The following is a 12102-nucleotide window of genomic DNA, read 5'->3' on the forward strand; positions in this document are numbered from 1 at the left end:
CCTTCTACACACACACACACACACACATATATATATATATATATATATATATACAAACGCTTCTGGATACGTGACCAATATTACCATGCCCCTGTTTCTCATGGGATCACACACCTCTTGACACGTCAAGAAGAACCCATGAAAAAACAGAAGCTCTAGAAAGCAGCAATATTCTTCCACTGCTGCCTCAGCCCGCAATCTCCATCGTCAATTGAGGCAAAAGGAGCCTAGTATGGTAAGATTATCGCACGGACAAAACAGCGAACATCTGTTTACAAACTTGCAGCAGCTAACCTGCTCGGGTCAGCGTTGGACGTCGTAACTAGTGCAGAATAATTCAGACTGCGTACAGCCTAAAACGAAAAGTAGAGATGATAGCAACCAACTGAGACATCTCCTCTCTATTCTACATATACAGCTCTCTCATTGTTACATTTTTCTACTCTTATTTTTTCGGTATCTGCTTCCAAATATCTAAATATTGAATGACCTGTACCGAGTACGCATAGTGATATGACAACTTACCTCCTTAAATTTCTCGTAGCTGCAGGGTCAATTTAGGTGGCTTCGATGCCCCGTCTCGACGGCGGCCTGTCAATCCAGGGCAGCTTTGCATTTTTCCAGTCTTGGTCTTTAACAATGTGGCAGCCGGCACTGCGAGTATTGCCCTTTCGTGGTGGAGCAACACGATTTGCACACACAGCAACAGAAGCTTCGAGCTCTATACCACCACCGCGAGGTACACTTCTCATTTGTTAAGATTCATGTACCACTCAAGTGTAACACTGAATGCATGTCAAAGGTAACATTAAAGAGCCTGCTGATTTCCTTAAAGCAATCGGACGTGGCTGTGACGAGTTTGCCGACAAGTTTGAGGAAAGTATAGACGATAAGAAGAATTTAATTATATACGCGCAGAAATATGCTGACCATTCGACGTAGACTTGGGATAGCTTGTTCACCTCTAGCAGTCTTACCATGAAGAACGACATGGGCATTCCAACAAAGCAGCGAAGGTACCAAAAAAGGCAAAGTGAGCTTGTAAAAGTGGTATTGATTTACTTTAAACTCAAAGGTATATTCTGGCGTGGCGAGAATATTATCGACAAGGACGTGACCTGTACGCAGTTCCTGTATCAAAGCCGAAAAAGAAATAAATTGATAACAACTGAGAGAAGAAGCAGAAAGAGAATACAGTTTGATGATCACCAATCATTTATACGGCAAGGATGCACAGTGCGGCCTTTAGGACCAACTCCAGCCCCATCTAGCTTAAATGTCCAATTGTGCTTTGTACAAATGAGAGAGTCTCCGAGAACCTGACCCCATGTTGCCAAATCGACGCCCTTGTGTGGACAGAACCGGTCGCATTCATATACCTGCCCGTTGGATGTTCGGACGTGGATGCGATTGTTGCTCACAGCTTTGATCGGCCGACCAGAGAAAACTGTTGGTGTTGGTTTTGTTGTTGTCGTTGTCGTCGGCGCATTGTCATCCACTGCGCTTTCAGACGAGGAGGACGATGAGGAGCTGCTGCTGCTACTACTACTGCTGCTACTGCCACGGCGTCCTGCTACCTGATCATCCACAAACGACACACTCTTCTTTGGACCGTTACCATTGCTACTGCTGCTAGTGCTCGCTGATTCTTCTTCATGCTGCTGTCCGGCATCGATCGAACCGTTTCGAATCGTGTTTCGAATTGTTTCAGGATCTTGGCTCATGATATCAGCACTGTCCAAGATGCCAGTCAATCCTGCTGCTGCAGCCGTCGTTCCAGATAATCGACCTGGAATAACAGGTTCGCCACCCATGTATTTCTCCTTCTTTTTCTTCTTCTCCTTGTCCTTTTTCTTTTTCATTTTCTTTTCCAACTTGCGCCCCATCTTCTCTGCGTCGTCGACTGATGTCGTCGCATTCTGCTGCCACTGAGGATCGATTGCGTTGCGAACAAGATCGCGAACCAGAGGTAAAAATTCAATGGTCTATAACAACAAATGTGTATGAGATGAGCGATGACGTTTGAGTTACACAACCATATGGTCAATGCGTTTACATTCCAGCTCTGGTTCGAGAGTGCTCGAAGGTCTCGTACCTATTATAGCAAAATGTATCTGATAAGCGGTTTTTTCCTTTCCAAATATACAGAAAGACTCTGTAGTTACATAGTACAGGCGGTTCTTTTCCAACACGGCAAGGTCGCAATCGATTTGCTCGTCGCTCCATGACCGTTCTTTACCAATTTGTTCCAGCAACGTTGAAGCTCTCTAAAACAGACGCAGAATATACAGACAATCAGTGTGACGAGTTGAATGAAATCAATAATTGACGGTATGCGTAGAGAGTTTACCATCGAGTCCGGGAGTTCAACAGGTGCATTGTGATCCGCTGTACTCAATCAGTTGGCATGAGAATAATATTCCGTGGTGGCAATCCGCACAAAGCTCTCTCTCTGTCACCTGTCTCAGCAGCAACTGTCGTCGCGTTGGCGCTGGCCATAACATAGCTGTCAAACAGCGAATATTTGGCCTTATGTTTGCCCATAAAGGATTTTCAGAAAAATAAGAGTGAGAAAAAATGACCAACGGAGAATGATAAGGTCTTGTTTCAGGTGCCTTGGGACCGACGTTCTGCATGCAGGCACGGTCACCAGTGTGTTCGTGTAGTTTAGTAGCAGCAAAGAATGCCAATATTTCCCTGATTTTAAGGCTACATGGTCCTCAAGCAAACGAAATGATTGCGCTCTTTACTCGGGCTAGGATCCAAATGTACAATAATCTCTCCTTTTATAATCCTAGTTGCTTCTGGTCTCCTCTTTTCTTTCGGGCTGCTTTTGCATCACGTACAGCGCCATAAGTTGGATTTGATCATACTCAACCACGAAGCAAATCTGGGCCACTTGTCCTGAAAATGGATTGGCCACGAATTCGGACCAAGACAAAAAGTCTGATGGCCAAGTTAACCGTAAGAGGTTATGAATGAACTATTATCATGCTTAAAGCCTCGGATTATGACATCAGCAAGTCCGTCCAGCATTCTTCCATATCTACTGTCAAGATCCATCCAGGCCCTTCCACATGTAGCCCGCTCTTATTACGGCATTCTTTCGACGATGTCGAGTAAGAAGCAAAACTTTCCAGTCTCCTCCGCTCTTGTCTACAAGTTTCTTTACATGCACTCCCCGGTTTCCTCTTCGTTTCCTTTTTCCAAGTAATCTGGCAACTGCGACAATTCATGGAGGCACGCCGACTATCGCGACGCCTTTGTTGCTAAATTATAGCATACAGGTATGTGAATGTGTTAACTATGAGCATGCTTATACGATACTAAATGGATCTTACGTTATCTCACAATTTGTGCGATCTTCTCCCACTTTTCTCTCTATGACCATTTCCTCCTTCTTTCCTTTCATTTGTTCCATTATAAACATGTCACCGCAAAATTTAGGAAGAAAGCCTGTAAGACTCTTTGTGGCCATGCTGAATTCCCGTTTTCATTCTCAATATATTGCACACGACTGGCAATGCTCAGCTATTAAAAACTGCGATGTCAAGAAAAGGAATTATTAGCGTTGATACCGGCCTGATATCAATTCTTTCATTGGCAACGAAAAATGAGTGAGTGAATGGAAATGCATTGACGAATCCAAAGAGGCGCGCTTTGATTTTTCATCCGGCGACTCAATGACTCATCGATGGTCATTGGCCGAGCTGAAGATTTGACAGATCACACAGCAGGAACGCCAGCCTATGATTCTATTGTAGCTTTTTCCCCCCCAGAATGCCCACAAATCTCGACTGGAACAACATTGGCTTCCTATACCGTGATACAAACGGCTATGCAAAGTACACCTGGACCGCCGAGAAAGGTTGGGATCAAGGCACCTTTGAAACCGATCCATTCCTCCGTGTGCACATGTGCGCCACTGGTCTGAACTATGGCCAACAGGTACTATTCCAGAGCTCGAGTTGCGTTCCTCATAAACTCAATTGAATATCTAGTGCTTTGAAGGTTTGAAGGCCTTCAAAACCAAAGACGGCAAAGTCCGTGTCTTCAGACCCCAGGAGAACGCTGCACGTATGCAACACAGCGCTGCCATGGGATTTATGCCTGAAATACCGCAGGAAATCTTCCTGGAAGCTATCAAGCGCACGGTCGAGAGGAACCTCGATTTTGTACCTCCGGCCGAGAGCGACGGTTCCTTCTACCTCCGCCCTCTGCTTTTCGGCAACGGTCCAATGATTGGCATGTCTGGTGCACCAGAGTACACCTTTGTCGTCTTTGGTATGCCTGTAGGAAGCTTCTACACCGGTGGCATTAAACCTGTAGATGCAATCGTCGTCGAGGATGTCGACAGAAGTAAGCTCAAGATAGAGAACTGTTCGCGATGAAGAAGAAGGAGCTGATTTCCTCTTACTAGCTGCTCCGAATGGAACTGGTTCTGCAAAGTTGGGAGGTAACTATGCTCCCACATTTGGTCCAATGAGCAAAGCCAAGCAGCAAGGCTTCCAGCTTACTCTTCACCTTGATTCCAAGACTCGCTCGTATGTTGACGAGTTCTCAACCTCCAACTTTGTTGCACTTACGGCACCAGGTGAATAATATGAGATTGCTAAGAACACGACAAATTTCTGGGGATTAACATGATGTGTTACAAAGATGCTACTGGAAAGCGCACATTTGTCACTCCTAACACCAACAGCGTGCTGCGATCTGTAACCCGTCTGTCTCTCGAAGATATCGCCGAGAAGTTTGGTTGGAAGATTGAAGAGCGACCCATTGCTTTCAGCGAAATTGAGGAGGGCAAATTTGACGAGGTTGCTGCTTGCGGTACCGCCGGTAAGTCCTATATCTTTATATTTTCTATGTTTTTAAACTCACTGTAAACTTCGCCTTCTAGCCATCATCACTCCTGTCAAGAAGATTGTAAGGGGCGACAGGGTTATCACCATTGGTTCCGGTGAAGAGATTGGCGAAGGCTTCTTGAAGATTTTCAACTACTACCGCGGTATTCAGAAGGGAGAGATTGAAGATTCGTTCGGATGGATGTGGCCTGCTGAGGGTCTGTAAAATGTTTTTTGTGTGTTGTTTTTTTCTTTGGTATAAGTTCTCTTGTTGGAGGGAATTAATAATAGACGCTTGTTCTCATTTTGAGTACCTCTACACGTGGTTCTTCATGTATAACGTTTGGATGTGCACCACTGAAGAACTCAAACACGGAGAAAGCGCCAAACAAAAATGCAGTGTTCCCGCATTCTGGAAATACGGTTCTTTATCTGCGCGCGCAACTACAAGACTGTTGCGAGAAAAGAAAAAGAAGAGACATTCTCGTTGGCGGAAAGCGGACTGGATGAAAACGACGAGGGGAGAGTACGGAGAACAAAGGGCAGGGAGAAGGGTTTGAGGGGTGGGGGATGGAATAAGGAAAGGGTCAACAGGGGTACACGTAACTGGGAAGATGACTCGCCACACACAAGCACACAATCACACAGAGAGAGAGCGAAAGAAAGTAAGAACGACGGTTGAAAACAATGCATTTTTCTTCCTCCTTTTCCCTTCTTTGCTAAGTCATTCCTTTTTCTTCGTCCCCTTTGCACGGTCGCTCAGCTTTATCGCTGGACTTGACCAACTTGCTTTTGCTGATCGCGATTCAGCCCGTCCTCGTCGTCGTTTCGTCGCTCGTGCCGCTGTCACTCAGCTTATTGGGGACATATCATTCAATATTTTTCTTTTTTTATTCTGCATAGCTCATGCAGCCGGCTACAGGGACCAGTTCTTTGCTTGATATAACTACCACCAGCTGTCATATTTGTTGCCGCTGCTGCTGTTGTTGCTGCTGTTGCTGCATCGAATATTACAGGTACCGTCAACACTCTCCGTTATGCTACGACTCTCCGATCCACCATCCCTGCTACCCACCGCCGCCGCCTGAACCGTACTGTGACCATCCTCCAGACCAAGGACAACATCCACTTGAAGCAGGAGGTCACTGTAGCCTATGCAGCGGTATCAGTGAGCAGCATTCCGTCTTATCTACAGATGACACCGAATCCCTGGAAACAGCGCCAAAGGATAAGCACCGCGGCGCCGCCGCCGCCGCTGCTGCTGCAAATAACCAAGATTATCAACGGAAACAATTGTTCAAGAAGCAGCATGCTGTGGATGAACTGTTGCAGACAGAGCGCGATTACGTCGAAGACTTGAGCTATCTGGTCGAAGTATGTTTCTTTTTTTTTTTAATAATCGGACCAGATCAAAAGCGTTTAATATGAACTAATATACATCCCACCGCACTAGGTCTATTTCGAGACCCTTAGTCGTCAAGATTGGATTTTTCCGGAACACAAGGCTACAATTATTCGGAACGCCGTTGATCTCTTGGCGTTTCATCGAGAACTTTGGGCAGACTTGTGCGTGGATAACAACAGTGTTGATGAATACCACATTGCCAAAATGTTCCTCAAAAAGGTAAACAGATACCATGATCTTGATGAAAGCACGATTGCTTAAAATTTTCATTACTCAGGGCAATGGTTTTATGCTTTACAATGGATACTGCGATGATCACTCGGAGGCGTGGAGACTGTGCGAAGAGTACCGCGAACGACCAGAATGGTCAACATTTTTAAAAGAATGCGTCCTCGCTGCGTCTACACCCGGCTCGTCCACGATCGCTAGTGGTATGGTGATGGATTCACCTTTACACGTCCCTGCTACTAGCCGACGTCTCCAGTTTGAAGACTATTTGATTAAGCCAGTGCAGCGGATCTGCCGGTATCCGTTGTTGCTCAAAGAGATAGTTCGCCACACGTCACCAGATACCGTGAGTCACGATATGCTCTCGGAAGCGCTCGGAGTCATGCAGGACGTCGTCAAGGAAATCGACCGTAGGAAAAACGAACGTGAATTGCAGGACAAGACACAGCGCTTCCTACAAAGGTTAGATGCAGATTGGCGGTGGAACAAAAACCAGACGGAGAAAATACTAGGCCAGTTGCTCGTGGGTGGAGCCTTGGAGGTCACTTACACTGCTATCGGCCAAAGCATTGGCAAACCTCGATACCTCGGATGCTTTGTCTTCCAACATTACATCTTCCTCGTGCGTCCAAAGAAAGTATCTGTATATGAGCCTAAACACTGGTTTCCACTTCGTTTGGCTGAGCTAGAGGATATTCCCGATTCTGGAGGAGAAGGTTTGCGTTTATGCTGTAACCTCATTTGGATGGAGACTTATTACGCCCATCCCCATGTAGGTCAACGAGAAATGAAATTTGTAATACAATGTAAGAAACATGCGTTTGCCTTTAGTGCAAGCTGCTCTCAGGAAAAACAGGTCTGGATCAAAGCTATCCGGCAAGCAATCAATAACGCGAAGCAATTGCACACAACACAGCCAGCTGAAATCCAGCAACTTGAAGATCTAATAGGATCATCCCTTCCTGGTCTGTTGCAAACCAATCGGCAGCAGAACGTGAGACTGTCTCGATCGTACACCAGCATCATTGATGTACGAGGGAGCAGCGATAACTATGAAGATACAACTCAAAAGAAAGCTACACTTCGACGGTCACTATCTACCAGCTTTCAGCTTGAAGATCACCGTGAGGCGAATGAAGAAAATAATTCTCCTGCTGCAAGCCCCTCTCCGCGATCTTCGCCTTCTAATAAGAAGCGATATACCCTTTTGGAATGTCCATCTGCACATCAGACGCGAAAGGATGCAATGAAATCGAGAGCAAACTCTGACTCTTTTATCAAAACATTGAAAAACGAACCTGACAACGCAGCTGCGCTGACACGCAAACGACCAGGATCACTCGATTTGCTAACGTCAACGTCAACAAACGTGATTGGAAAAATGTCCTTCCAGTTAAGGAACAATCACCAGAACGCACTGCGAATGGCTGTCGACCACAAACTCCACGATGTATGTACAGAGGACTACCTTTCCGCCAAGGCGTGGTATCTGCGAGAGAAGGAGATCAGTTCTTCTGCGAGCGGTATCGATTTGAAGAAGCGAAAATCTGCACCGTTCATTCGCTCCTCTGCATCGAGTTTCTCCATCATATCACCTAGAAGAGTTAGCAATGGCAGTATCTTGTCGCGGCAGCTGCCTAGCCCCGATATGGATATGCAATCTACAACCAGCTCTGCTGCTAGTTCCATCGACGTGGATACCAGCGTAATGCGGCCAGCGGGAAGGAGACTTTCATCACCGTGGCGGTCTGCGCACCAATCTCGCCAGTGCAATGCCAAGCAGCACCACCAGCAGCAACAGGTCGTCAGCGAGACAACCAACACTGCTACCTTGAGTCACAAGACAACCGATGATGACCTCGAGTACATGGATATCCCGAGCACAGCGTTCACGCACTCGAAAGCATCCGATTACGACGAGAATGGTCGATCAGTGCCTTTCAGTGTCTTTTCAGGGTTAGATCGATCATTTTCAACGTATTCCATGCAACCGCTCCGGCATGGTGTCAAGAGCATGATCGTTGGAAAAATGTTGAAGTTATCACATTTTAACAAGCGATCAGAGAGACGTGGTCGAACCACTCCAGCTTTCGATGCATCATCTCGATGTACATCTACTCCAGAAGATTTATACGATGAATCGGATGCTAACTCGTTCAACGCTTGTAGCGAGGTAAGATATTATTAACGTCCGACAGAGTTTACCGAGAGTATTAATTTCGCTCCCTGTTTAGGTGGAATGCTCTCGGCAGGGGACATTGTCGGACCCGTCGCTGCAGCTCAGGGATATGCAGGATGATGATGAGCGCAAAAAGAAACCTGTATTCCGCTGGGTCCGCAGTGACAGCGGCGTGATCAGTCAGACGACGACGACCCCGACAATGGAGCAGCATCGTTATCGTCGTGGAAACTCGCAGCGATCCCCACTTGCATTTGCATATGCGTCCACTCCTGCTGCTACTGCTGGAGAGTCACAGAAACCCCGGTGGAAATGGCGTTTCACGCAGAAGCCTCAAGTTAGACCACCGTGATGATGTTATCGTTGCAGCAATGCTTAATTTACTCGTTTTACTATCTTTATTCGACCACTGTTCTGTACCCGATATCCCTCCTGCTCGTGTATATTGTATGAAACGCTTAAGTCCCCCGTTCATCAGTATTATTATATCCTTGCTGCTGCTCCTCCTCCTCATCAACGACCTTAATTCCATTGCAAATGTGTTGAGTAGCAGCAGTCAGACAATTAGTATAATTTTTTCTTCTCGAATATCTTCTTTTGTATGTTCCTTACCAAGCCAACCACCATCTACAGCCATGATCTCTCCATTCACATAGTTGCTGGCGCTGCTTGCCAAATAAATAACAGGACCTTTGAAATCATCCGGGTTTCCCCACCGCTTTGCTGGAATGCGTGTCATGATATCTCGGCTGCGTACAGGATCATTCACAAGTGCGTCCGTCAGATCTGTCTTGATGTAGCCTGTAAAATACTCACATTATTTAATTTGATGATCTCAAAAGTAAAAATCCCCTGCCCATTCTGGTCATACCAGGTGCAATGGCGTTTACGTTCACCCCATGTTGCGCCCATTCGTTCGCGAGCGCTTTTGTGAGACTTCCAATAGCTCCTTTGGCGGCGGCGTACGCGGGAACCAATATGCCGCCCTAGTTATATACATATATATAAATACACCACACTATCGTTGATGAGCTCCTTGTCACAGTACCTGGAAGGTCATCAAGCTAGCGGTTGTTATAATTTTGCCAGAACCTTTTGCCACCATGTGCTTTCCAGCAGCTTGGCTGATGGTCCAGACAGCTTTCAAGTTTGCTTGCAGTACGGTATCCCATTCCTCCTCTGGAAACTCGACGGCTCTTTGGGATGATAAATATTAACCTAGTTAGGTTCCCAAAGAATAGGACACAAATCATCCAGTATTATTGCTAAAACTTACGGATATCTTCGCTGAATGCCTGCATTGTTGACCAAGATATCGATTGTCGGGAATATCTCGAGGACGCGGTCGATAACAGCTCGCACAGACGCCTGGTCCGTGACATCCAAATATACGATTTCTGCACGACGTCCAAGCGCCCGAATTTGGTCACGCACGCTGTGATCATCTACATTGCGTTGCAGCAAACATACATCTGCGGTGTATTCTGTCAGTCTACAGACTGCCCACTTGTGTGCGTGTGTGTGTGTGCACGGGAGAGTGGGCAATTGCCTTTATACCTGCACCGCCCTCGGCAAGCCCGAGCGCCATGCTTCTGCCAATACCGCGCGTGCACCCAGAAATCACGGCGACCTTATGCTTGAGCGAAAATAGAGACAACGACATGGGGGCGGGATGCAGAGCCAAAACGCGTACTATGCGTGCTGCTTTTAAAGATCTGCCCACTCCTTGTGTTACATACGTAAACGCTCTCTTCGGAATTGTCCTAGAGTTTAAAACTTCCCGTATATTTTCCTTTCCTTGCTGGCAGAGTTCTTGTTCTCCGAGACGGTTTATAAGCAAGTGAATGTTGGAACACGCTGTGAAGGCAACTTGAAAACTTATTCAGACGGACCAGTGTAGCGAGCATCATTCATGAAAATAGAATCAACGTAACTGTTTGATAATAAGAATGGCCAGCAAAGTTAATATCTTCAGTTGCGAAGGCATTGCAAGAAGAAAGCGGATGGATAGACGGAAGAAAAAATGATATTTTTCATTTGATATTCAGTGCATGATCCTTGCTCTTAAGTGTCACGTGCCTCACATATATGCTGCAAATTGGATCTGCCGAAGGACATGAAAGGATTTAGTGATTAACTCAAAAATCTAAAACCGTAAATTACAAAGTAAAGCTCTGTACCCGTATCGCTTAAAGAATTTCTACTGAATAGGCTGCCTGCTCCTCTTTTCAGAATATGTACTTTATACCTAATAAATTAGATTGGGTCAAAGCGGACAGGCTTGGTGACTGTACTGTTACAGCGCTCGTCAGAAACAATGCTCCTGGCGCAGTTCCCTAATAAGTAAATTATGGCTCATAAATGGTGGCTCTTACGACGCAGGTGCTCTCTTCGTATGACAAAGGCTTCTGAGTATATATGCAGGATCATTGTATTCATTGTTTCATCGAGCTGAACCAATCCAAACCATCTTAAGTATGTAGCTCCATCGCCACACCTTGACCACTTAGACATGGCTTCCTCTTTTGTAATAGCTTCTTCATCTGATGCTTTGTATTGCTCAAGGATAGAGCTGTTCAATTTCTGTCGCCTGTACATTTCATTACGTTTTATTGCCAACTGTATACCTGCAATGTATAGTTAGGAACAAGCATATACACGCTCTAACTAGTAGACCTATAGGTCCGCTCTTCGCTGGTCTCCTCGACGGACAGACAGAATGCTGCTGCAGTATACGTTTGGCCAAAATCAACTCCAATGAGGCCGCCAATATCTGCGTGACCATGTAAACTGGAAATATCAGGCAAATGGAGTTGCTGATCCTTCCGTTCAGGTGTGCACCAATCATGGTAGTACGCGTTGCATGGAATTCCGTCAGTGGTAAAAGGATTCGCGCAAACAAAGCGTTCGATTTCGTTGTCGTAGGCATCGATAATTTCTTTGCTCAGTTTTCTATCATAGCCACGATTGGTTACCTGTATGCGGGAATCTTTGTTTACGATAGCCTTCTCTCTGATATTGAAGAGAAGTTCGATGCTGTTGCCTTCGTAATGTTGGAAAGTGGATTGTATTGCTTCCACAGTCGGATGATCGGCATTGTCTGGTGCAAAAGTCGATAAATGCTGCAGGAAGATACTTATAAACGTTTTTGTGAATCCAATCGATTTGTGCGATGTCCCGCAGGCCGTTGGACAGACGGCAAAATCATCAGTCAAGTGGAAACGGCGCGCCGCCATCATCGTCTGCACGAGGAAGCCATATTGCTTCTCGGTTCTTCCTGCTCCGGCTACTGCTTGTTTCATCGCAATAAATCGATCAGATTATCTGTTGTTTGCGATTTCACAATTTTGTAGCCGTATGCAATTTCGAGAGTTTTTCGTTCAGTATCGATGAATTCTACCAAGGACTCAGAAGTTTCTTGATCCAAATCGTCAACTTCAGTTTTG

The 12102-nt window shown here is 45.9% G+C and overlaps 5 protein-coding genes across 5 annotated transcripts; 2 read left to right on the top strand and 3 right to left on the bottom strand.

The window, feature by feature from the left end:
- Positions 1–570: 570 nt before the first annotated feature.
- Positions 571–953, top strand: VTP01DRAFT_10078 (uncharacterized protein; the record flags this gene model as incomplete). Its single annotated transcript, XM_069378400.1, has 3 exons — positions 571–739; positions 803–880; positions 943–953. The coding sequence occupies 3 exons, from the start codon at positions 571–573 to the stop codon at positions 951–953; spliced, it is 258 nt and encodes an 85-aa protein (XP_069239503.1).
- A 252-nt stretch (positions 954–1205) lies between these two features.
- VTP01DRAFT_10079 (uncharacterized protein) lies at positions 1206–2544 on the bottom strand (the record flags this gene model as incomplete). Its single annotated transcript, XM_069378401.1, has 5 exons — positions 1206–1985; positions 2057–2095; positions 2166–2267; positions 2351–2388; positions 2460–2544. 5 exons carry the CDS (start codon positions 2542–2544, stop codon positions 1206–1208), a joined length of 1044 nt encoding a protein of 347 aa, XP_069239504.1.
- Positions 2545–3780: 1236 nt separating this feature from the next.
- Positions 3781–9008, top strand: VTP01DRAFT_10080 (uncharacterized protein; the record flags this gene model as incomplete). Its single annotated transcript, XM_069378403.1, has 11 exons — positions 3781–3948; positions 4002–4359; positions 4421–4594; positions 4660–4839; positions 4901–5008; positions 5801–6006; positions 6072–6218; positions 6298–6468; positions 6527–7193; positions 7254–8650; positions 8712–9008. 11 exons carry the CDS (start codon positions 3781–3783, stop codon positions 9006–9008), a joined length of 3873 nt encoding a protein of 1290 aa, XP_069239505.1.
- Positions 9009–9169: 161 nt separating this feature from the next.
- On the bottom strand, positions 9170–10319 carry VTP01DRAFT_10081 (uncharacterized protein; the record flags this gene model as incomplete). The annotated part of the gene is made up of 6 exons (XM_069378404.1): positions 9170–9177; positions 9269–9457; positions 9528–9642; positions 9705–9852; positions 9933–10128; positions 10214–10319. The coding sequence occupies 6 exons, from the start codon at positions 10317–10319 to the stop codon at positions 9170–9172; spliced, it is 762 nt and encodes a 253-aa protein (XP_069239506.1).
- A 1000-nt stretch (positions 10320–11319) lies between these two features.
- VTP01DRAFT_10082 (uncharacterized protein) lies at positions 11320–11958 on the bottom strand (the record flags this gene model as incomplete). The annotated part of the gene is made up of 1 exon (XM_069378405.1): positions 11320–11958. The coding sequence occupies one exon, from the start codon at positions 11956–11958 to the stop codon at positions 11320–11322; it is 639 nt and encodes a 212-aa protein (XP_069239507.1).
- Positions 11959–12102: the final 144 nt, after the last annotated feature.

The sequence above is a fragment of the Rhizomucor pusillus genome (genome assembly GCF_041956525.1).
Source record: "Rhizomucor pusillus strain CBS 183.67 unplaced genomic scaffold VTP01scaffold_8, whole genome shotgun sequence".
NCBI lineage: Eukaryota > Fungi > Mucoromycota > Mucoromycetes > Mucorales > Lichtheimiaceae > Rhizomucor > Rhizomucor pusillus.